At 42.2% G+C, this 25,735-nt stretch overlaps 1 protein-coding gene across 8 annotated transcripts in view; it reads left to right on the top strand.

Moving 5' to 3' along the window:
- Window positions 1-994: 994 nt before the first annotated feature.
- LOC139413432 (rap1 GTPase-activating protein 1-like) overlaps window positions 995-25,735 on the top strand; it is a 39,214-nt gene continuing 14,473 nt past the window's right edge. For 3 of the 8 annotated variants that reach the window (XM_071160807.1, XM_071160805.1, XM_071160806.1), the window contains exons 1-11: window positions 16,171-16,527; window positions 18,294-18,329; window positions 19,601-19,648; window positions 20,206-20,244; window positions 20,419-20,604; window positions 20,974-21,077; window positions 23,205-23,283; window positions 23,422-23,475; window positions 23,848-23,931; window positions 24,198-24,298; window positions 24,653-24,782. In XM_071160807.1, the coding sequence (XP_071016908.1) occupies window positions 16,441-16,527; window positions 18,294-18,329; window positions 19,601-19,648; window positions 20,206-20,244; window positions 20,419-20,604; window positions 20,974-21,077; window positions 23,205-23,283; window positions 23,422-23,475; window positions 23,848-23,931; window positions 24,198-24,298; window positions 24,653-24,782 (948 nt within the window). In that variant the 5' untranslated portion in view covers window positions 16,171-16,440. Of the gene's footprint in view, window positions 1,371-9,966; window positions 10,061-16,170; window positions 16,528-18,293; window positions 18,330-19,600; window positions 19,649-20,205; window positions 20,245-20,418; window positions 20,605-20,973; window positions 21,078-23,204; window positions 23,284-23,421; window positions 23,476-23,847; window positions 23,932-24,197; window positions 24,299-24,652; window positions 24,783-25,735 lie in introns of those variants that run through there. The other 5 variants (XM_071160811.1, XM_071160808.1, XM_071160810.1 and 2 more) reach the window with 4 other exon arrangements.

Below are 25,735 nucleotides of genomic sequence, written 5' to 3' on the forward strand. Positions count from 1 at the left end.
CTAGCAAGTCAGCCTGGTTATCAACTGCAGCAAGACAAAGGTCATATCCATCAACATCAACACAGCAAAAGCAGTCAAAATCAAGGAACAGGACCTGGAGTTCACCCGCAGTTTTACTTACCTTGTTAGCACAATATGCAATAATGGAGGCACCAGCAAAGACATTTGCACCAGAATCAATAAAGCAAAATATATTTTTATGAAGTTTTGGAAATCTGGACCATACAGCACAAATAAAACCACAAAATATACCAGAGCTGTGTACTGGCAACTCTACTTTATGGTTCAGAATGCTGGAAAATAACAGAAGCAGACCTGAAAAAACAATCTTTCACACAACTTGTCTCTGGAGAATCATGCACATCTTCCGGCCAAACACAATATCAAAAATACTTAGACAAATGAAGCAGGAAGCCATGGATTCCATACTCAAGAGATGCTGCTGGAGCTAGATTGGACACTTCATGAGAAAGAGTACAGACTCTATCCCAAGAATAGCTGTCCTTTGGACTCCAGAGGGCAGACGTAAGAGTGGGAGGCCCAAGACAACGTGGCGGAGAATAATCGAGATCGAGCTTCAACAACATCAGCAGAGCTAGAGAAGATGGCCGGAGACTGGAGTGGCTTTGTTGCTGCCCTATGCGCCAGCTGGCGCAGCAGGGATGAGTGAGTGAGTTAGCACTTCACATCATGAGTCTCCGCCACTCCATACACCCACTGCACTCTCGTCACTCATATGAACATTGCCCTTTTATCGAGGAGTCAAAGTGAGAGGAATGCTAAATGAACCAATAACTAACAGCTTGGATGGACATGCTTCTCCATCTCCCTTGTTATAGTTAGAGAAAGGAGAGAGAGAGGGGGAGGGGGAGAGAGGGAAAGAGAGAATATGTGCATGTGTTGTGTGTGTACATGTGAGAGTGCGTGAGGAAAGAGAGAGAGAGGGATGGAGAGGAACAAAGAGAGATAGGGAGTATATGTGTGAGAGGAAGGTAGGGGGAGCTTTCCACAGTATCCTCTGACAGGAGAGGCTGAGCTCTGACAGCAGGTGTCAGAGCACTACGACTGAGTCAGACAGAGAGGTAGTGTCACAGAAGGAAAGAGAGAAAGTGGGAAGACATTTGGTGGTGAGGGATAGTGAAAGACCACTCTGTGAAGCAAGTAAGTAAAAGAGGGAGGGAGAAACTAAGAGCAGGTGAAATACGGAGAGAGCGAGAAGGAGAGAATATAGGTGTCTCCAGCACTTTCCATCAACGGTCTCCTGGCTAGGTTCTGCTGCATAGAGCAGTGCTGATCTTCAGCTGATTTCTTCATCCGATGCTGGACCCTGCCTCTGCGCTCTGCTCTCTGCTCACACACTGATGCCTAGAGTAAGTAACTCTGCTTTCATTGTGCATTAGCTGCTGCAGTTGATTTGATTGCCTCCTGTCTGTTTGTGTCCTGGCTGGCTGGATTGGCTGGATAAGCTCCCGGTAACTATAATGTGTGTGTGGGTAGATGACCAGTGGAATGGGGCAGAGGGAAAGGAAGACAGCAACATTAACTCTAGCTGTTGTTAGCTTTAAGATGGCAGGGGATTACTGAACATGTTGGCGTAGTAGAGTGGTTGTATACATGATAACGATCCAATAATCTGATGATAGTGCATGGATTCATGGTTTTATGTCTGTAGGCTACGTTTGCAATCTAGATGAGATAACAATTTGTGTCAGTGACACATTCAATACCTTTGAATGTAAATGTTTTATACTCTGTGTCTTGATTATGCTTTTACTATTATGCTTTGATACCTCATTCATTAAGTACATGTTGGTATCAAACTTTATAATATAAGCACTCCTCAACAGACTTGATTTTGCTGCTGAAGTTAATCACTAGATCAAATTGAATTTTTACCATGGTATCCATCTCTTGGTTGCACCAATAATGAGTGAGAATTTGCCCTCCACATTGCAGGCGTATCAATGGACTGCAGGATATGTTTATACAGTATGACTGGTATGGATTATACCCAACTGCGAGCCTTGGACTGAGGATATTGAGCTATTGTCTTGGCGCAAACATGTTCTTGCTCACTTTCTTTTCCTTCTCTCTTTCTTCTTTTCCTCACTCTCTCCTCTCTCCTTTCTATCTCTCTCTCTCCTCTTTCTCAAGGTCAAAGGACACTCCAGATTCTCTCTCTCTCACTCTCCCGCTCTCTCGCTATCTTCTTTCTCTTTCACTCTATCGCTGCAGCTCAGGGACCAAAGAAATGAATGTCGTTCCATTTTGTTGTAATACATGCAAACCTGTCCAGTTAATTTGTATTTCCAGGTGTACTCCACACCCATCAGGGGAGGAGAGCGAGCTAATTTGCATTTTCTTCTCAGAGCCCATGACCCAGCAGTACTGTGAGGAGGAAGGCTGTCCAGGTTTAAAATGCTCTCCTGACTGGAAGTTTCCACGGTCGGTGTGGGACACACAAACAAACACCCACACATAGCATTCATGGTAGTAGTGGCATCTTAATCAGTTGTGATTGAAGGTTGGTGACCTCTTGTCCTCTTCGCCTGGGGTTATTTTTGGACAGCTGTATTATGTAATGGTTGCATGACTCATTCTCTGTTTCAGTTCCCCAGATTAGCCCTGGACCAGGACATTCCCTCTGTCTGCCAATCACTCCTCCGTTAGAGAATGTTAACTGAGGCACGCATGGATGACCACCAGCACCAATCTGTCAGTTAGGCCAGTGTCACTATTAAATAAAAATAGATTATATAGTGCTAACTCAGAGGTGCGAAAAACCATTGATCTGGACTTGGTGTATCAGTGTATTTTTTAGAACATTCATCGTATGGTAGGTGTCCTGCTAATTGGTATTGTGATGTGACACATATAGGATAGTATTGGTGCTGTCATCAGTCACACTGTGAGACCATCATCTCTTATCTCTGTCAAACTCGCCTTCTGTTAAAACTCACCCTTAGTGAAATGATGATGATACACTCCCTGTATGTGTGCGTTGTTAGGTGGCTTTTAAGCTGCCATTGATAGGCACGCGCACGCACACATTCTGCTCCCGTTATCAGAGCCATTAAGCAGGCTTTGTGTGTTCCTGGGGTGAGGTGACAGGATTCAGGCTGATCCTTCTAATCGCTCCGTACCTGTAGTGACTCCCTGTGTATTAGTGCCTGGGCTTTACCCAGCCGCTATCTAAACCAGACTAATACCTGATGCCAGCGTGTTGCGCTGTTGTTGGTTGGCATAAGCGCAGCAAGACCCTGCTTTTTAATGGGACAGTATTATGACGGCCATGTTTTTGGTTTAGAAAAGCTTTTGACATGAGCTCTCTGTCTTTCTACTGTGTTTTCATATTGAATCTATGAAATAATTATAGTAAAGGAGCATTTCTGTCTAGGCCTGCCTAGGGTGACATAGAAACTGACAACCACTTTCAGCCATCTGAAAATACTATAGAGCCAAAATGAAAGAAGCAGGCAAACAAATAGCATCATAATTGCTGTAATAGGGTCATCCTATGTTATAAGAACTACTGTTCATGAAATCTCTTGAATGTCCTCTGTTTACATAGGACAATGTGAATCACCAATGCATTCTAGCCAACTACTACTATACTACCCATGTTCACTTCTGGCAAGTTTCTTCCCTGCCCCCTAATTTTGGCAATGAATGAAATGGCCTAGACATTAGTAGATCATATTCTATCCCAAAAAGATCAGACTACAGCAAGTATGCCAATAAAACCAAAAGAGATATGCATCATTTTTCATCAAGTGGTGATTGAATCCATTATACGATTGATTGGCATTATCTAATGCAACATTTACTAATGTAATGTTAAAGAAAACAGAGTATACAATTAACTTTATTTACAGGATGATCTATAATGATGCATAAACCAAACATGGGATGACTTTATGAAATGTGAAGGTGTAGAGCGAAGATGTAAAGTGAAGATGTCTCTGTTTCCACCCCTCTCTCTACCCTGGTGCACTGGAACAATGATGTATTCTGGATAGCTGAACTCCTATAAATAGTGAAAGGACATTTAGATGTCTATGGAACAGTTTTCCAACCATAAAACTGTAAAACACTCACAGTGGGCTATGAGTTTTTCTAAATCTTCTGGACCCTAGGGAGGATGAATAGGGACACAGAGATAACAACTGCAATATAATAGAGAACAAATAGGGCTGAGCTTGCTTTATGCAGGGTTGCAACGTCTAAGCACCTATAATTAAAAAGTTATTCACACAGTCTATGTCATCACTATGTTGATAAATTAATTTCAGTCAATAATTTGGAATGAAAATGTCTAGGCAGCCTAACCAGCCGAAGCTGGTAAAATTGATCACATTCACAATTTGTACCGAAATCAATGGGCTTATATAGCTAAATGCGTGATGTAGCGGCTTTGTTTTCCCGAGGCAGAGGGGACAGGGCGCATAGGCTGTAGGCTACCTGTTGTTAATCAGTAGCCTACAGTTTGTCACACTGAAAAGGATTTATCCATTGTGCCCATGTTGGGCAGAGGTGTGAATGGTATCAAGGAAAGACATAAAGGAAAGGGTTGCATTAGCTTGTGCAAGCCGGAACGGCTCATAGGATCTACTCCTGTTTCTGTAGCGTCAGGCAGCTTGATGTACAAGTATAACCCCTGGATAGGACAATAGTCTATCGCAGGGCCTCACCCCCAATCTATCTTCTTAATACTGAGTGCCAAGCAGGTCCCATTTTCAGTCTTTAGTATGAATCAGCATACTGAGAACCACAGTTAGCTATCTATATCATAATGTATCAAGCAAACACTTTGCATAAAAAGCAGTTCATTTAGAAAGCCAATCAAAAAGATGCATTGAAATCTACCAAGGTCGCACCTAACCTTCTGATCCTTGCAACAGCTTGCTCTAATGTTGTCTTGGCACACCACAGATAGCTGTACCACAGATTATCCATTATATTGACCAGATACTCAAGTGGCCTCTCATACAATTAAAATAGCAAGGCAGTCAGGAAGAAGCAAGGCAGGTGGGACCATTCTAGCCAATGAGAGGGCAGATATGCATGTGAACAAGAGGAACAACTCTGATTTAATGTGTTTTTTCTTAAAGTTGCCGGGATGTCACGTCCTACTTGTAACAACCTTAGCATTACGAAACTTCTATTCGATCAAATAAGCCTCAATTCACTAGCTAACAATCGCTAACTAGCTAGCTAAATAATGGATTTGAGCTGTCCAATTAATTAATTCACTCTGGCAGCTAACATGTTATTGATGTGTTCAATAACTTTAGCTAAATAGTAATTACATCTTCAAAGCTGACATCAAATTACTATTACTATTATTTATTTATTTTTTGTGGAATTTTTACCCCCTTTTTCTCCACAATTTCGTGGTATCCAATTGTTTTAGTAGCTACTATCTTGTCTCATCGCTACAACTCCCGTACGGGCTCGGGAGAGACGAAGTTTGGAAGTCATGCGTCCTCCGATACACAACCCAACCAAGCCGCACTGCTTCTTAACACAGCGTGCATCCAACCCGGAAGCCAGCCGCACCAATGTGTCGGAGGAAACACCGTGCACCTGGCAACCTTGATTAGCGCGCACTGCGCCCAGCCCGCCACAGGAGTCGCTGGTGCGCGATGAGACAAGGACATCCCTACCGGCCAAGCCCTCCCTAACCCGGACGACGCTAGGCCAATAGTGCGTCGCCCCACGGACCTCCCGGTCACGGCCGGTTACGACAGAGCCTGGGCGCGAACCCAGAGTCTCTGGTGGCACAGCTGGCGCGCCACCCGGGAGGCCCCCCTGACATCACATTTTGATAATATGCACCGAGTGTAGAACAACTTTGTGACAGACAAGTAGATAGCTATTTTCCAGTGTCACAGGAAGTAGGCAGACTGGCTAATCGGAATGTGGAAGTGCTGCCAAAAGTGGGCGTAGCTAAAGGCTATAGAGGAGATTAAGAAATGTATTCACACACCTCTGCTCCAGGTCAGCAGTGTATTGTCAGTGATGTTCAGTGGTGTGCACTGAGGGATGCAACAGGGTTAATGGACAGGGAAACCTTCAGAGTAGAGCTGCAATTTGCAGATAAAGTATTTCTGAGAAACAAGACCGCTTGGTAAATTGGCTTATTGAACCTCCAAACCACCCCCTGTGCCATGTGATGGAAATGTGTGTGTGTCTGTGTGTGCGTTCGTTTGTGTGTGTGTGTGTGTGTGTGTGTGTGTGTGTGTGTGTGTGTGTGTGTGTGTGTGTGTGTGTGTGTGTGTGTGTGTGTGTGTGCGTGTGCGTGCAAACGGAGTGTGTTCATGCATGTGACCGTATGTGCTGTGAGTGTGTGTGTGTGTGTGTGTATTTGTGTGTAAGTGGGATTTATATATTAGCAGCTCACCTTCCCATGCCAACCAGAGATTGGTTGTTACAATTGGTTGTGACAATCCTTATTCCTTAACTTTAACCCTTTTCTCAACCGGCTGGTAGAGCATGTTTTGACAATGGATTTAGAAGTGGATATGAAAAGAATCTTCACTTGAACTTGATTCGTCAATTGATTCGTAAACTCCCCCAGCACTCCTGCATCAATGTATATATAATTTGTATCCTTTTGGGTTGTTGTAGTTCAGTGTTGTGGCACTCTAACTTTGCCCACTCAGAGGACTGTAAGAACTCAGTCACCAAAGATATGAGCTAAATGGCAGGAATTAAATTGGCGAGTATTTTGCATCATTTCTGTTAGTAGAGACCTTGAAGAGTAGGAAAATGAAAATAAATAGTTAAAATGTAAAAAGGCTAAAAAGCAATAATTTTGCAAAAAAGTGTTCAACCAGGTGGTTGGTATGGTGAAAAATATGATAACATTTTTGACAACACACTATATTGGGCAACATAAATTGGTTTCATGACCCATGGGGTCAATTAATCAATATTCAGACTTAAGGTTAGTAGTAATATAAAACTGCTCTTTGTCATATATTATCTCACAATGTGGGAAACATGGTTTAAGAACATGGATCATTTGAAATTTAAGAAAAGCATTTTGAGGGACATTCCATTTGGGATGTGACAAATGGACAATTTTGCTTAATGTTTAAACAGCCATTTTTTTGTATTGTTTTCCTTCCTATTACGTATGTATGACCGCGAAAAGTTATATTTAACGCAGTCATATAACCCTGAAAACACCTTGGCTACAACATGTTTGTCTATAAGGGTACACTACGGCTTTTTAAATGCAGACATATAACCTTTTCTGGAGATACAATGCATTCGGAAAGTATTCAGACCCCTTGACGTTTTCCACATTTTGTTATGTTACAGCCTTATTCTAAAATAGATTAAGTAGTTTTTCCCCCTCATCAGTCTACACACAATACCTCATAATGACAAAGCAAAATCAGGAATTTAGAAATGTTTGCAAATGTATAAATAAATAAAAACTGAAATGTCACATTTACGTAACTATTCAGACCATTTACTCAGTACTTTGTTGAGGCACTTTTGGCAGAGATTACAGCCTTGAGTCTTCTTTGGTATGACACTACAAGCTTGTCACACCTGTATTTGGGGAGTTTCTCCCATTCTTCTCTTCAGATCCCCTCAAGATTTTTCAGGTTGGATGGGGAGCATCGCTGCACAGCTATTTTCAGGTCTCTCCAGAGATGTTCAATCGGGTTCAAGTCCGGGCTCTGGTTGGGCAACTCAAGGACATTCGGAGACTTGTCCCGAAGCCACTCCTGTGTTATGTTGGCTGTGTGTCGTTGTCCTGTTAGAAGGTGAACCTTCGCCCCAGTCTGAGGTCCTGAGAGCTATGGAGCACGTTTTCATCAAGGATCTCTCTGTACTTTGCTCCGTTCTTCTTTCCCTTGATCCTGACTAGTCTCCCTGTCCCTGACACTGAAAAACATCCTCACGGCATGATGCTGCCGCCACCATGCTTCACCGTAGGGATAGTGCCAGGCTTCCTCCATACGTGACACATGACATTCAGTCCGAAGACTTCAATCTTGGTTTCATCAGACCAGAGAATCGTGTTTCTCATGGTCAGAGTCCTTTAGGTGCCTTTTGTCAAACTCCAAGCGGGTTGTCTGGTGGATTCCAATGAAGTCGTAGAATCATCTCAAGGATGCACCTGAGCTCAATTTCAAGTGTCATAGCAAAGGATCTGAATACTTATGTAAATAAGGTATTTCTGTTTTTTATCTTTAATATATTTTTTCTTTGTCATTATGGGGTATTGTGTGTACATTGATGAGGGGGCAAAATAATTTAATCAATTTTAATATATAGGCTGTTTTATATAATAAGGCTGTAACGTACCAAAATGTGGAAAAAGTCAAGGGGTATGAATACTTTCCGAATATACCGTAGTTTTGAAGTGCCACTGAACTGGCATTTTACTTTTCTGTAAAAGAATGCCGCTTCTGAAGCAGGACTAACATCCATCACTAGGCATCCAGAAGTCAAGCAACTAATCTTGAGCTGCCTACACTCTCCTAAAAACGTACTTTAAAATGTGTTAAATACCGTGACTTACCAAGCTTTTTAGTAGAAAAATAACGCGTCTTCCGCTAAGAATCGACTCCTAAGATTCAGTATTTTTGGAACGGAGGAGACTGATTAGTACTTCAGAGAACACAAGCACTCGCATCTTTCATAGTGAGCTAGCAAGGGACGGAGAGAGTGGGGAGGGACACACTATAAGCATGTCAGCCACCAGGCAGATGGATTCAGAACTGTGCAGTAGGCCTATCTTCTGGCAATCTTGCAATGGAATGCTTTTTTTCATAATTTCTTGGCTTACAATGTCTCGCAACTTCAGTAAAGCAGGGCCTGTTATCAAAGAATAGGCTAGGATATTCTATACGCAACAGACCGAAGACTGAACACACACTCGCATCATTAGCAAAGAGAAAAAGCAGGCGAGCCAGCTTCACTGTGATTCAAATTTTGTGGGGGAAAAAAAAAAAAAAATATTAACGTTAAAGATCCCAATTTCGTTTAAACGTTATAACGTTAAAATATTTGTACCTCTACATTGCACTATACACCACCTGATAGCATTGCTGGTGTGACCTTCTTCTAACTGATTAACTGCCTGATAGAACGTTGTTATTGCACCAAAAAAACATCAAGATGCAAAAAAGAAATGTTGGAAATTCTTATTTGAGTTGTTAGAAATAGGAATTTAAGGTGAAATCATTTTTTCGACATGCTTTTCAAGAAGAGACAGCTAAAGTTAATAGAGCGCTTCCAGCTTAAAGGCTCAGTAATGGTGCCCTCTGCTCAAGGTTTGTGTGCAGAATGCAGAGAGGCTCATTCATTGATTGTATATGGGCCGTTGAAAGCCTGACTGCCAGTCAATCCAGCAGTTGACTGCTTTGTGAGACGTTGTGTGAAGTAACATGTTTTGACTCAGTATACAGCTCTGGCCAGGATGCTAATAAGATCCTGTCACCAGAGAAAACGTGCACAGACAGAGGGAGGGAGTAGGAGATCTTAACCTCCCTTTTCCCTCTGTGTTGTTCAGAAAATACAATTAGAATTACTTAGTAGTTATTTTTCAATGGTTCAGACATCCCAGATTCCTGACAGCCCTAGTTATAGCCTGTCCTCACCACTTCACAGGCTCAGGAAACAATACTGTGGGCTAGTGGAACAAGGCAGAAAAACAAGTCTGGTTTAACCCCAAGTATTTACTGTTGAGAGACTGGAAAGACATTCAGCTCAGTCACATGATCCACGGTGTTAGCATGTTCCTCTCTCTAATGTGGTGAGGGCAAAACTTGGAACTCTATAATGCCAGAATTCACACTACCATATATGTGATCTCTACCAGATATTTTCCACTCAAAAGCAACCTAACCTGATTTTTCAACTGTAATAGACTAATCGTACCCACATAAAGTCATGATATATAAATGTCAATGACTCTGACTTTTCCTCTGTGCCCCACAGGAAAGAGGATGGAAGGATTCCTCATATCTCTAACACACTAGAGCCCTCGCTGTCTCACTCCCGCCCTTCGTATCGCACTCGCTCGTTATCAAAGGTAAGAGGGGGGTCCAAACCGCCCACTGCACCCACCCTGTCAGCTCTTCTATTCAGCCATGACTTCTTACCTCTCTTCACAAGCCTCTCTCTTACCTGTCTCTTTATCTCCTGTTTTCTATTCATCCCCACTCCTCTCTGTGTTGTGTTCCCTTGTGCTGCTCTGTGTGCAGGTGAAAGGTGTCACCAATCAGATCGCTCCAGATCCAGTCTCATGGACAGTCTGCTCTGATATTTTTTTTCTTTCTTTTTTTGTTGTTGTTTCTTTAACCTTTACCATTTAACCATTTACCATTGGATCCCACGAAATTGGTAACATTTTTTAAATAAAAAATAAATGAAAAAGTATATACATATAGAAATACATATTTCATAGCATACTGTTTTGGCTCTCGGATCCCAGCTCATCACAGGCACATAGCTAGAGTCTCATAAAGAACATCTGTCTCTCAAAGACCCACACATTACAGAACTAGAGTGAGGTAAACAGTTCCAGTGGTCTAGATTCTAGTGGTCCTTCCTCAACCTCTGCAAACCCGCTGTCACTCAGTTGACTCACTCACTCTCATGGTGATTTATTTATGTTGCTCTATGAACACAGGTGCTGTGACTCATTTGGACATGAGGAACACTCACTGATTAGGTCTGCAGTAATGCGCACGTTTATAGGTGAGTGACCTCGTCAAGAAGCTGTCCATTATAGTCATGCATGATGTCCATGATTATGCATTGCATCCTTATATAAAACATATTCGGCAGAATCACAGAGTACTTCAGTAGAACTGTATCCGGTAAATGCTCTTGGTCTAGACTGTATTGTGTCTATCGGTCCATATTCCCACTGCTGTGTGCTGGGGCACAATGCCTCAGCCTGCAGATGTCTCTCTGGTGGTGTTGGTGGTCCTGGAGACACTGCTACCCTCTACATCAGTCAAGCCCTCTGATGGATGGATGTGTGAAGAGCAGAGGAGAGCAGACCAGAGCAGATGCTGCAGTGGAGACTGAGGTCTCTTTGTGCTCCTCAGCTCGGCTAGCCAGAGGAAGGTCATGTGGGAATCTGCTGCTGACAGCCACAATGAATGGATCCTGATGCATTTTCTCCGGCCCGTGCCAATTGGCTTTTGTGCACAATTAATACTCCTTTAGTCAATCAGAGAGCATGATTGCAGAGAAGTGGACGGAAGAGTAGCGTGGCCAAAGCATTGTCAGGTCTCTCCACAGGTCTGGGATGGGAAGTTCAGGGATCTGGTGTTGGAATAAGTGGTGGGAGTGAGCTGAAAGTTGTGATGTGAGCTATGGGTTACAGTGGTGATGGGGGATTCAGGTCCATCTTTCTCAGCCCAGTTTGTCTGATCTTACCAACATCCCTGTTCATGTCCTTGTATGCAAAAGCCTTGTAGCGATTGTAGTCATTGATTCATGGTCAATAGGGTCAATGTTATTGCTGTGTAACTCATTGGTATCAGATGAGCCACAGCGAATCGTCTCTCCCTCAGGCCCTGGGCCTATCAGGCGCCTTCTAACTGAAGCTTTGCCACACTGTTATATTTAGGGTTGGAGGGAACATCATTGCACTCACACAGAGTAGCTCTGGTAATCAAGTCAGAAAACAAAAATGGGTAGCGTGTAGACCCCCAGGCAAGGGAGGGCAGTGAGAGTGCATCAGTGGGAGAGAGGCTCCTTATTGCATCTATCCTAGGGCACTAACCTAGAGTGCTTAAAGGACTTGTAAAAGGAAATAAAGGTAAAGTGTACTTGGACTCTCAATATAATGTTGGAGCTTGAGAAAGAGAGCTCTTATCTATTCACTATGCTGGTTATTACTTTTCTACAGTATTTCCCTTTTATCATTCAGCCCACATCCCTTCTCTGTGTGTATGCATGGTTTCCACATGGTTTCCATTGAATGCTACTTGTATTTGACAATGAGCTAAGATTTTAACAGTTTTGACAGTTTTGACAGTTTTGTTTATTACATTCACTTCCCACATCCAGGGTGAATTCTAACTTCCACTTGAGTTTAATTTTTTACTTATAATTGATTCCATTGTAAATGGAAAGGAAAAGTGTTATGCAATGACCACATACAGTGCATTCGGAAAGTATTTCCACATGTTGGTACGTTACAGCCTTATTCTAAAACTGATAAAATTATTTTTTCCCCCTCATCAGTCTACACCCAATACCCCATAATGACAAAGTGAAAACAGGTTTTTAGAAATGTTTCCAAATGTATTAAAAATACATAAGTATTCAGACCCTTTCCTATGCGACTCAGAATTGGGCTCAGGTGCACCCTGTTTCCATTGATTATCCTTGAGATGTTTCTACAACTTGATTGGAGTCCACCTGTGGTAAATTCAATTGATTGGACATGATTTGGAAAGGCACACACCTGTCTATATAAGGTCCCACAGTTGACAGTGCATGTCAGATTAAAAACCAAGCCATGAGGTCGAATTACAGAGGGTAGTGCGTAGGGGGGATAGTGTGCACGACAGAGGGTAGTGCCTGCGGCCCAGTACATCAATGGGGATAAGCTGCCTGCCATCCAGGACATCTATACCAGGCGATGTCAGAGGAATGCCCTAAAAATTGTCAAAAGACCCCAGCCACCCCAGTCATAGACTGTTCTCTCTAAGCGGTACGGAGTGCCAAGTCTAGGACAAAAAGGCTTCTCAACCGTTTTTACCCCCAAGCCATAAGACAGGTATGAAGGTATGAAGGTAAGACCCAGATGCAGACCATGTTGAGGAAACAATAGTTTAATATTCCAACAGGGGCAGGCAATAGACAGGTCAAGACAGGCAGGGGTCAGTAAACCAGAGGTGAGGCAACGGTACCGGGTGGCAGGCAGGCTCAGGGTCAGGGGCAGGCAGAGTGGTCAGGCAGGCGGGCTCGGAGTCAGGGTAAGGCAGAGGTCGGTAATCCAGAGGGGAGCAAAGGTACAGGTCGGCAGGCAGCTCCATCTCTGTACCACACACATACAATTATCAGTAAGGTCCCTCAGTAGAGAAGTGAATTTCAACGACAGATTCGACCACAAAGACCAGGGAGGTTTTCCAATGCCTCGAAAAGAAGGGAACCTATTGGTAGATGGGTGAAAATACAAAAAAGCAGACACTAAATGTCCCTTTGAGCGAGTGAAGTTGTCAGTTACGCTTTGGATGGTGTATCAATACACCCAGTCACTACAAAATGCAGGCGTCCTTCCTAACTCGTTTGCCGGAAAGCAAGGAAACCGCTCAGGGATTTCAACATGAGGCCAATGGTGATTTTAATACAGTTACAGAGTTTAATGGCTGTGATAAGAGAACATTTAGGATGAATAGTTACTCCGTAATACTAACCTAAATGACGGAGTGAAAGGAAGGAAAAATATTCAAAAACATGCATTCGGTTTGCAATAAGAGGAATAAGAGGAAAATCTGGTTCAGTCTTGCTTACCAAGAAGACATTGAATCGGTTTGAAAATCTATGGTAAGACTTGAAAATGCCTGTCTAGCAATGATCAACAACCAACTTGACAGAGCTTGAATTTTAAAAAGAATAATGGGCAGATTTTGTACAATCCAGGTATGCAAAGCTCTTAGAGATATAGCCCAAAACACTCACAGCTGTAATCAATGTCAAATGGGATTCTAACATGTATTGACTCTGGGGGTTGAATACTTAGCTAACCAAGATATATTAGATTTTATTTTTCATAATACAATTCTTTTTTTTTTATTCTTCCACTTTTACATTACAGAGTATTGTGTGTGGATTGTTGACAAAAAAGGACAATTAAATACATTTTAATCCCACTTTTTTACGTAACAAAATGTGTAAAAAGTCAAGGGATGTCAACACTTTCTGAAGGCACTGTATTACCCTGTAGCCTTGCGTCTAATAATAATACACTGATATGTTCTCAGACATTTGCACACATCTTTACAATATCGACAGGGTTGACCTTTTTTAGGATATTACTGCTGAACCCAAGTTTGGTTATTTAATATAAAGTCTGAGTATACAGACTGACAAATGAGATGTAATACATTCTAAAGAGCCTATACCAGAGATGGGCAACTTCATTGGTTGTGGGGCCCACAAAAAGACTGCATTTTATAACTAATTTCATGCAATGCAATAGCTGACATGGGCTAATTGAGTGACTGCTTATGCACAACGAAATGTTGAAATTGCACCTGATGTATTCTACTACTCTAACTCCCATCAGTAAGTAGATACTCAGTCTGAATTTTTTAAATTGTATTTATAGGTCCGCGGGCCGCCAGTTGCCCATCCCTGGCCTGTACAGTGTGTTCTCCTACAAAATCCAACTTTATCTGCTGCCATTAATGCAAATGTACGCTTCGCTCAAAGCTCTTCCTACAGTACAACAGTCCTTCACAGTAAAGTGTCTCCATTTTATTTAAAGACATCAATCGGTATTAGAGGTTTAATGCTGCATACATAGCCTCCTCATCATAGAAACTCAGAACTCTCCCCTCTAGTGTTTTGTCCATTGATTTTCTCTCTGCAGAAATGTATTTTGGTGGATGAACTGACAGTGTTCATATTCTTGTACAACTGCAGCGCCATTAGAAAATTAACCCAATCAGTTTTCATTGAGAGGTTTCTGAAATGTGTTTCCCTGTGGCAGGAAGTAGGTTGGTTGTTGGTTGGTTGTAAATTAGTAAGTAGGTTGGTTGTAAATGTGATAGTGGGAGAGTACCAGAGAGGAGGAGTTCCATAAAATACACAAGTGTACACTTTCACACAATAATACAACTAGACTCTTTCCCTTTCTCTCCTCCCTCTTTCTCTTTCTCTTCCTCTTACTCACACATACAACCCAATATACTACAGAATGTTTACCCTTCTTGTTGTTCTGAAAGTTGAAGAGATGAGATGTTGATACCCTGATCTCAGACCCTGGACCTTGCAGAATCAGCAGACCCTCTTTGGGCTCATGCAGCCTGCTGAGTCATCTGAGACCAGGCCCATTAAAACTTTCACAGGGTCAATAAAGGTCCCTGGAGAAAAGGGCTGTGTGTCAATACAGAAAGAAGGAGGGTCTTACTGTAACATCAAGAACCATGGTCTTTACAGAGCACACCAATAAATTGAGCATTTGCTTCTTCAGTTCATGGAAGGCAGTTTATACACGTTATTCAGACTGGAAGGTAGAGTTACTTTACAGTGTAAATAAGCTAGTTTTGAGCACAGACTACTGTATGTACAGAATGTATATTTATGATATGTGTTTAGCTCAGAGGATGTGTGGACTATGGCACTTGTGGACTGTATGTTTGCATAGTTTGACAGCCGTGTGTATGATAGTTTAGACAATGTGTATTCTTGTTATATTCAATATAGTGTTTATTTTACCTTTATTTGAACACGGAAGACATATTGATACCTATGTCTCAATTCCAAATGCGCTCTGTATAATACTATATCAATATTTGAAATGCATACACATTTAAATACAAAAACACAGTCATTGTTAGCACAAATAAAACATCACAAATCACCAGTGTGATAATTAATTTAGCTAGACCATTTGACTTTGTAGTTGTTTGTAGTGTATGGTGGAGAAACAAGGTTTATTTGAAGTGCATTTATTGGGGAAATGCTGTAGAGTGGGAAAGGCCTCTGATGATTGTTTATGAGTTCATGGTGCTTTTGTCCTCAGATGAGAGAGAGAGAGAGAGAGAGAGAGAGAGAGAGAGAGAGAGAGAGAGAGAGAGAGAAGAGAGAGCGCGAGAGGACATTTGAAATGGCTCTATTCCTTTGGAACTTTTGTGAGTGTAATGTTTACTGTTCATTTTTTATTGTTTATTTCACTTTTGTTTATTATCTATTTCACTTGCTTTGGCAGTGTAAACATATGTTTACCATGCCAATAAAGCCCTTTGGATTGAGAGAGGGGGGGGAAGAACAGAACGAGGAAGACAGTATTTTCACCATATGAAAGGGTAAAAAGAGAACTATACAAAGCAAGAGAGGCAGGGCAAATAAGCCAGAGAGAGGCATAGTTATTAACAGTGGGAGGTGGAGAAACGCAGTGCCTCTCTCTCTCTCTACTTCCTCGAGAACAGACAGAGTGTGTGAAAAGAGGAAGAGAAGGGGAGGATCTTTACAGTCAGGCACATGCTCACACAAATATAGTACATACAGATCTATACCCACAGACACACCCATGCATTCTAATGGGCAAGCAGAGCTATTTAGTCATGAGACACAGCAGCAGTTCCTGTAGTGTTTTTAGATGCAGTAGAATGCAGAGTGTAAAGTGACAGTAGTAGTCAGGCTTCTGACCATCTGGTCACTACACACACACAGAGACAAATATACCAGTACACTGTTTTTTGGAGTCTGAGTTTTGAAGTTATGACTGACTTCAGGATGACTAAGAGTGGCCATGTGTTCCTCAGTCCTGCGGTTATTACACGGGGCCAGAGGAGACGACACAGCGATGTAAGTATTTATTCTTACTGTTGTAAATGAGTAAGAGACTGAGTGATACTGTAGTGCAGATCACTGTGATCTTAGATATCTTTCAGTGTAGTGTTATTCTAAATGCATATCTGATCGACATTACTCTGTAGCAGTCAGAACAGCTGTTCTCACTTGAAGGCACAGCTGTGTCTTATCATTCATATTAATTTGTTGATTTCTCATGTGCACAGAGATTGGTTGAACATGACAGATGTGTGATCAACTCATTTGGTTTGCTTGGTTTTGATAGGACAGTTTACAGTAGCCACAGACAATTGAGAGTCTAGTATAGGAGGCCATTAGGTCAGGGTTGGTCTTTAGTGCAGTTTCCAGTCCCATCACTGTTACTCATTATCATGTCAGCACCTCTCAATGGTCTGTTTTTGACTGGCAGATAGTTCAGTCGTCCTGCACGTGCAGGCTAGGTTATTACTGCACAGTCACAGATTTTGAGGTGAATATTTGTGCATGAAAAACAGTAATATCTTAGTTTTGGGTTCCGATACACACTGGCAATTTGATCCATGTTGGTTTGCACTTATGTTTGTTTTCAAGGCGGCAGTAGGATCTGCCAGCGTATCATATGACACTGTTTGTTCACACAGGGAACAATGGGTTGCACCCATGGCTAAATTGAGACAAGACAATGTTGGTCAGTATGTGTGTATGTGAGTAGTGTGTGTATGCACCCTTTTAGTAAGTCCTGGTGTGCCCATAGTAAATGTATGTTGTCATGTGGAAACATCAGCTTGACACCTCATTCCACGTTTGTTACATGGTACAGAGAGGGCCTCTCTGCACAACAATCTGGGCTATCATTGGCTATGTGACACTCATCATTGGCTATGTAGCTCACAAAGTGTTTAATTGGTAACTCCCCTAGCCGATGCGTTGTGGTCAGGGTGGAGCTGCCCAGCATCAGGGTAGCAGGTTCTGTGGAGAACAACTGCCTGGCTGTGGGTATTACTTCTCTTACTCTATATGAATGTCTCTTATCTGGGATAGAATGGATCCTGCAGTTAATGGGAGCTGATAGTGAATGGAGTTTGTAAAGAGGTTACAGCATTGGTGTTGATTTTTGGTTAGAGGAGTATGAATCTGATGGATCTCTGCCTCACTTCTTGCAGGAGTTGTACAGTAGACTTCTATTGATTAGAAATGAACAGGGCTGGCAGACGGAGGGTAATATTAGAACCAGTTTGTAAAGCCAGGTATCTCATTTGTTTTCAGTTGCTGACTTATATCTACTCTCCCCATTCCATGTTGATCTAATGGGCTAAGTGTATTACGGTCACTCATCAACACACCTTGAGTGTCCAGAGTTAACACACAGTGCCAGGAAGTCAGCTGAGGTGGTTAGTGGCTGTTTGCAGCCTTACTATTCGTCCACCGCCTTTAGAGGCTCTGGGCTGCACTCCTTCAGAGGAATATATATGTGTTTCCAGGAGATTGTTTTCCAGTGTGGAGGAGCAATTCAGTGAATACTGAATGGTGTCTCAGTTGGGCTGGTGTTGTGCTGGGGTGGTGTGACAGGCCTGGGAAAGAAGTGCAGCACATCGATGCCATGGAGGAGTCAGAGGCCGGTTGTAAATAAAATAGGACTTGGATCAACAGAACTCCCAGCTCCATATCCACAAATGGGTTGGGATGAACACAAGAGAAATCTCATTTGAAGAACATTGCAGAGCCAGCATATTTTACCAGTCAGTAAACCACTCTCCCTATTCGATTTGTCTCTCCCTCAGACCTCGGACCTATTTGCAATGATCGAGAGGATGCAGGTACAGTAAGTGGTCTGAGAGCTCTGCTGTATACTATCCTCACTGCTTTGTCTTCTTTGTAGTTTCTCCTCTGTGCTCTGAGAGGCCGAGATGGAAAGTGTCTTCGTCCTGTTTCCTGTTTACAACATTTGTGATTTATTTGTTGTGTAACACTGTTAGGGTTTAGGAGACAAAAGCAGCTCATATTCTTATTTATTTGATGAGCACAGCGTAGTAGCGTATATAAGTGACACAGATCTTAGATGGTTTGATGAATTATGAGTGCTACTACTATACTGCATACTGGGTCTTTGTATTGGAATATTCCCTCTTTATCTACGTTATCAGCTCAAAGAGCTATCAGCCTTTGAGAGCCTATCAATATCTCTATCTCTATGTGTAGCAAAACTAATTCTAAGCTATAAACTGTCCCTGTTGGAACAGTGACCAATTAGCTCCTTGTGTGAAGCACTGGGCCTTTTAACTGCTTCTGTTTCAGTTACTTTACTCACTCTGATTATCTCAATGCTGTGTGTTTATATGTATCTCCATTAGCTGTTGCATAAGCCCCAGCTACTGTATTCTTCCTGGGGTCCACAAACATAAAAACTTTCAAAATAATACACTATAAAATATGAAAAGATAATAGAACATAAACAATTACATATCATACATATTATGCAAATCCAAAACCAACTATATACAGAAAATGCGGGAAGTTAAGGTAGTTTGCTGTGAGGTGCTGCTTGATTTGTCTTTTAAAGCTTATCTTGCTGTTCGCTTGAGCAAGCTGCGACGGAAAAATGTTGCATGCCACCACTGCTCTATATAGTACTGTTCGATGCCCTAAACACGTTCTGAACATGGGTACTGTGAATAGACCCCTGGTCTGTGTAGTCTGGGATCTGGCTGTTGATGACACCTTCCCTGTTGTCCCCTCCCCTGTCTTTCACACTGTCACTCCTCTGCTTCAGTTGCTACCCTCTCTTTTCTCTTCCACTTACATTTGAATTCTCTCTGCCTTTGTTTCCTCGTGATGCTACGTATGTCTAGTTGATATGTTGAAACAATGTATTGCCCTTCATCTGAAAGCTTCTCATGTCTCTCTTTTCCTTTGTACCTGTAATGCCAAGGTTCGTTATAGAGGAATATTTGATACATTATGAACTTGAATATTACATTTTTTTTAAGTGGAATTGGAGTAAGAAGTCTAATATTTTGTGCAGATGTGTGAGTGTGTGTGTACTGTGTATATCACCTGTCCCCTGGCATGCCTCTATCTCCCTCCACAGGGCAGTAGAATGGACGAGCAGAGATGCATCCTCCCTCCACCCCTCAAAGTGAGTCTAGGAACGGTAGACTTTGTAACATATCCTCAGCGGGTTGACAGTCTGTATCCAAACAAAGGGATGCTTGCCAAGGCGGCAGGGTAGCCTAGTGGTTAGAGTGTTGGACTAGTAACTGGAAGGTTGCAAGTTCAAACCCCCGAGCTGTCGTTCTGCCCCTGAACAGGCAGTTAACCCACTGTTCCTAGGCCGTCATTGAAAATAGAATTTGTTCTTAACTGACTTGCCTCGTTAAATAAATAAAAAAAATAAAGGCCCTGAGTGTCACAATAGGGGATAATTCAGATGTGAATACATTGTTAAGTTTATTGTGTTGGCCACTCTAAAAAGGGAGCTGCTTTAGTTGGGTTGCACACTCAGAGTTAAAGTGGTTTCAGTCTCTGATGTAATGTAGGTTCCTTTCATTTAAGTAATGGGCATTGTAGATTGAGCATTTGTATATTGATTGATTGTGCTTTGAACACATAAGTCACATGCTGCATTTATGAGGGCACTATGATGGGAAATAGAACAATGTTGTTCATAAGTATGACATGTGATTTTCTCTGCAGACAGAGGAGGACTATATCCCTTACCCCAGCGTTCACGAGGTACAAACAATCTGAAACTGAAATCTGTCTCGCATATAGAGCTTTGTGATACGTCATAAACATTCTGTGTGAACCCACAGTGTGGTAACCCTTTATATGCTGTTGAATTTAATTCCATGTAATGGTGTTTATTTTCATGTAACCATTAACCTGTGTCATCATGGTTGATATCAGGTCCTGGGCCGTAGGAGCCCCTTCCCCCTTATCCTGCTGCCTCAGTTTGGAGGCTACTGGATCGAGGGGACCAATCACAAATCCAGTGCCACACCTGGGCCTGAGCAGCAGCCATGTGCTTCCTCCCACATCAAGCTGGAGACCAACAGCATTGCCAAGATCTACAGGAAACAGTTCATGGGCAAGGTGAGCATAGTCTTATAGGCAGCATTCTGCTACCCGTGTTTTTCTGGAGTATTCATTCTAGCTGAAATTGGAATAGATTGAAACTGAAATGGGAATAGAAGGAAGTATTGTTTTTTGCTCGCTCAGATTCCCTCAGGTTGCTTACATCACAGGGTGAGCCTACATCCATTCATTCTCCTGGGGGGAGACTGTGTTTCTAACAAATTAAAGTATTTTCTGTATTTACCACTGTTAGGTTAGCTGGAGGAGCTTCTGTCTGTTTGAGCAGTGGAGCTGAGGGGGACTAGGCCAGTCAGAGAATTAATGAACAAGTGCCTGAGGCATGGATGAGTTGTAATCTGAGGGGATCTCCTGGTAATGTCTCTATAGGAACACTTTAACTACTATTCCATGGACACTGCCCTGGGCCACCTGGTCTTCTCCATGAAGTATGACGTCATCGGGGACCAGGAGCACCTCCGCTTGCTGCTAAGGTACCAATTATCTTTATCTCTCCCCTGCCACCTCCCTCTCTACACATTACCTCCTCTCCTGTTTCTTTTCTCTATTGCCCACTGCCGTTCTCCCCCATTCTCTTCTGTCTCCAGCACTCTCTTTATTTCTCTCCCCATGTGCCGCTCTTTTCCTCTCTCTCTTTCCTTCTATTTCTTTCCCATGAACCTCTCTCTGTCTCTCTCGCTCTGTGTATCTCTCTCTCTCTGTGTGTATCTCTCTCCCTTTGTGGCCTCCTCTCAGGCTCTCTTCACCTAGTGTGCAGTACAAATACTGTTCCAGGACAGTATAGTCAATAATGGACTGCAGGCGCTTGACCACCATGTAGTGCTCAATAACACCTGACCCAGAGTAGAGGAGAGGGCATCGGTCTGCTTCAGCCTCTAAGCAGTCCTGTCCACATTTACATCCCTATCGAAGTCCACTATGTGGTCAGAGAGAGGTTAATTTAGCTCAGGGTTAGCACTCTAGCCTTAAACACAGGCCACTGAAATTCTCAACTCCTCCCCGTTATAACACTAATGATAAAGTAGCAAGGCGGGAGGCAGCACTCAACGCTCCATAAAAGCTGTGAATGAATTTTACGACCCTAGAGAGAGGACTCCAGCAGTAGCGGCTGTTTATCCTCCTCCCACTTGATGTAAGAAAGAAGCTGGCGAGCGGGTGGCCCACCTGCTGTCTAATGATCAGCTGGGCAGTTTTCATGCTTCTGGTACAGTCACCACCTCAGTTACGTCAAATACCAACATTCACTGAGGTGGCTCAAGACCTATACTGAGCAATGACCCATGAAGACAGAAAATATTGAGACAAGGCTCTCTATTCCAATGTGGCCTGAGTTTGCAGGTGGTGTATGGCTGAGAGTAGTTGTGTTAGTTAGTGTGCTCGGTTTGCAGGTGGTGTATGGCTGAGAGTAGTTGTGTTAGTTAGTGTGCTCGGTTTGCAGGTGGTGTATGGCTGAGAGTAGTTGTGTTAGTTAGTGTGCTCGGTTTGCAGGTGGTGTATGGCTGAGAGTAGTTGTGTTAGTTAGTGTGCTCAGTTTGCAGGTGGTGGTGTTTCACAAACACTAATATATTAAGTCCAGCATAAGAAAATGGCAAAGATCAACTTAATTTTATCAAATCTAGAACTGATATTGTACATTAGATCTATTTCTGATGAGTTACTTTTATTGATCGTGTCTTAGTGTTAAACATGGCTTTACATATTTAATCACTTTACATTTGTATCCAGGAATTGTTGAGCACAGTGCTCATTCCACTAACACTAATTGGAGGTAAAGCTGAACGCATTGTAGCTTGATGTAGTTTCCTCTGTCAAAAGTGGCTCGCATGATGTTACTAATTGTGAGAATGGGTGGTCTCATCATTGATTGTCAATTTCCCCAACGGTTTTGATATCCGTGCATCATGATCCATTACACCTCAAAGCATATCAAATTGTTTGATACTAATATAGAAATGTGCTTTTCATTCTTCAAACATGCATACAACATTGTGTAAAAGTATCGTAAAGTTGAACAAAACAAAATGACCCACAATCCTCTGAAAACAGAGCCACATGGCAAGTTGTTGGAAGAACTTAAAATTCCTAAGATGAAAGGAAATATTATGAAAATTGAGTAAGTTAAACACAATTTCCCTTGTAGTTGTTTTTACACACAAATAGTTATTTATATTATGCGTTTATCTTATGTTGAAATCATTTTTTTTTTTAGGTTGGTTGAACAAATGACGTAGAGTAAATTACTAATTATATTCAAGTAAATGTTTTTATGGCAAAATAATGATATTTTCAAGAATAATTTACTAACCACCTGAATAATTTTGTACAGTGCCGGTCTGAACAGTTTGTGTTGCTCATAGTTGGCTGTGGCAAGGCAGGCTATGCAAATCACCATTGTGTCTCCACAGCATTCAAGGGAAAATTCTCTACAATAGTTCTGCATCACATTTGCATCAGCAGGGATGTCAACAAAATGGGAAGGAAACAGATTTGAAATGGCACCAAAGTGTTGAAGGTTCTTTACATGGAAAACAAATATAATCCCCTCTATAGAAACAGAATGGTGAATATCTATGTGACTGTTCTAACATTTTGTCTTTTAGGACCAAATTAAAAACCCACCATGATGTGATTCCTATCTCCTGCCTGACTGAGTTCCCCAACGTGGTCCAGATGGCCAAGGTAGGATGACAGAGCCCAGAGGGCATGTTGTGGACAATGGTTGGAAAGGGACTTCTTAGATGTGGAGTTGAAACAAAAGATATTGTATAAAGTTGCAATGGCCGGAGGAAAAGTTGAAAGTACATTTTTATTTTGCAGCTGGTGTTTGAAGAGGTAAACGTGGACAGATTTTACCCAGTCCTCTACCCGAAGGTAGGCTCTGTATTCATCGTGAAATGTTCAATGGAGTAGCAAACTATTTTATTACTTTTTTATTATACACTAATATTTTGGTCCAGCAAGGAGCATTTATTAATGTTGTATTTCTCATCTATTTATGGTCCCCCCATCACTGCTCTACATTGATTCTACACTATTAGAAAAAGAAAAGGTGCTACAGTATCTAGAACCTAAAAGGGTTCTTCTTCGGTTGTCCCCATAGGAGAACCCCTTTGTAGAACCCCTTTTGGTTTCAGGTAGAACTCTTTTTGCTTCCATGTGGAACCCTTTCCACAGAGGGAACCCTTTTTTCTACGAGGTAGTCACCTTCACCTTTACTCTGCTAAATGTACTATCATTTTCCAGGCCTCAAGGCTCATTGTCACCTTTGATGAGCATGTCATCAGCAACAACTTCAAGTTTGGAGTCATTTATCAGAAGTTTGGCCAGGTGAGTGGTATATACCCTGTGGTAGTAAAATCATATAAAGTCATATATGCTGTATTTATAACAGTTGATGCGTTTCTGAATTTGGAGTATTATTATGACTGTGCTACTCATCATTGCATTGCAGCTTGGCCACTTTTAATAGACTATATATAGGTGTCTGAGCTTCTCCCTCCCCAAACTAAGAGGACTTTCTGTGCTTCCTCCTATGGAACTGTTGAGTTCAGATGTCTTACTTCCTCTTCATGGCCGTGTATTTCTCCCTGCAGACCACTGAGGAGGAGCTCTTTGGGAACAGCAACGAGAGTCCTGCTTTTGTGGAGTTCTTGGAGTTTCTGGGCGACAAGATTGAGCTCCATGACTTTAAAGGGTAAGAGTGGGCTTGCAAAGGCATTGGCATGGCAGACGATAGACTGGTCATGTCTCTTATTGATTACAATTTACTTTGACATGACTCCCTGGGTGATGACACTGCAGTCTTTCAGCCATGGAAATAATACATCTATGTTTATTACTGTAGTTCTGCTCTTATTCTCTCAATTTAGAGCAATATAATATTCTTAGTGATACTGACATTATGATTAAGTGGAAGGGAATAAATGCCCTTTGCATTTACTGCATGATGGATGAGACAGAGTGGTGTGGATGGGCTGTCTGGTTGCACAAAGACTGAGACTACCTGTGCTGCTGCTGTAACAGTCTGGTTCACACTCTGGCTCTGCAGGTTCAGAGGGGGACTGGACGTCACCCATGGCCAGACAGGAACAGAGTCAGTCTACACTAACTTTCACAACAAGGAGATCATGCTCCATGTGTCCACCAAGCTGCCATACACAGAAGGAGACACCCAGCAGGTAACTGTCTCAGTCAACTCACAGGCCCTATCCTGTCTGTCATTATGTCTGTCAGTAGCTGTAGATCGACTGTAGATTCTATCTACTTAATTTCTATTGAGTAACATAACTGGGTAATAAGTACCGGTTTGTAAAATCTGTGGAAAATATTTTTTGCCCGAGGGACTAGCCACCATGAATTATTATGCTTTTTTACTGTTATTCTTTTCTCCTGTTGGTGTCCTCAGTGACCCTGTCTGCTTTGACCTGAAAGGGTTATTTTTCATGACAAGTTGTAACTTCCGTGAAGATGGGTGTGGAGTAGCTAGGCATGAGCAACATGTAGTTTCCAATTTGATGACAGTCTGGTGGCTTAATGCTTTATCCTGCTGTTTTGAGTGATTTTACCTACCTCACCTGCCCCCCTGGGAGAATATTCCCAAGGAGAGTCCATATTCTCAGCAGACGAATGAGCAACAGAGCTGAGCCATGTGGGCACACAGAAGATAGCCTTGTAGGCAAAGACGAACAGGGATTCAGTGTGACACCAAAGAGATACAGGCAAAGATGAACAGACACAATGTGTTGAGAGGAAGAGGAAGGAAAACAACTAGCAGTCCAAAGTGGAGGTTTACTTGGCGTTGAGCCTGTGTTGAGATCATTATTGAGTGTCTGTGTTTCACCATGGTTATACATGACAGCGCTCACTCCCTTGTTGTCCATCTGCCCTCATGCATAGTAGCTGTTCTGGTACCATCTGGCCCCTACTGGCCCCTGTGTGTGTGTGTGCATGGGATTATTGAATAGATATATAGCCTCTGATAATAACAACAACATCGTCCTTATTTCTTTAGAGCTTGAAACAGATGGTTGATTGTTCTCATGTGTAAAACACAGTGTCAAAACACAGGACTATAAAGCAATTCAGCAGCTAAAGCCCTAAAAATAAATATTTGCCTTACTGTTTTATGCAT

The sequence above is a fragment of the Oncorhynchus clarkii genome, chromosome 7 (genome assembly GCF_045791955.1).
Source record: "Oncorhynchus clarkii lewisi isolate Uvic-CL-2024 chromosome 7, UVic_Ocla_1.0, whole genome shotgun sequence".
In the NCBI taxonomy this organism is placed as follows: Eukaryota; Metazoa; Chordata; class Actinopteri; order Salmoniformes; family Salmonidae; genus Oncorhynchus; species Oncorhynchus clarkii.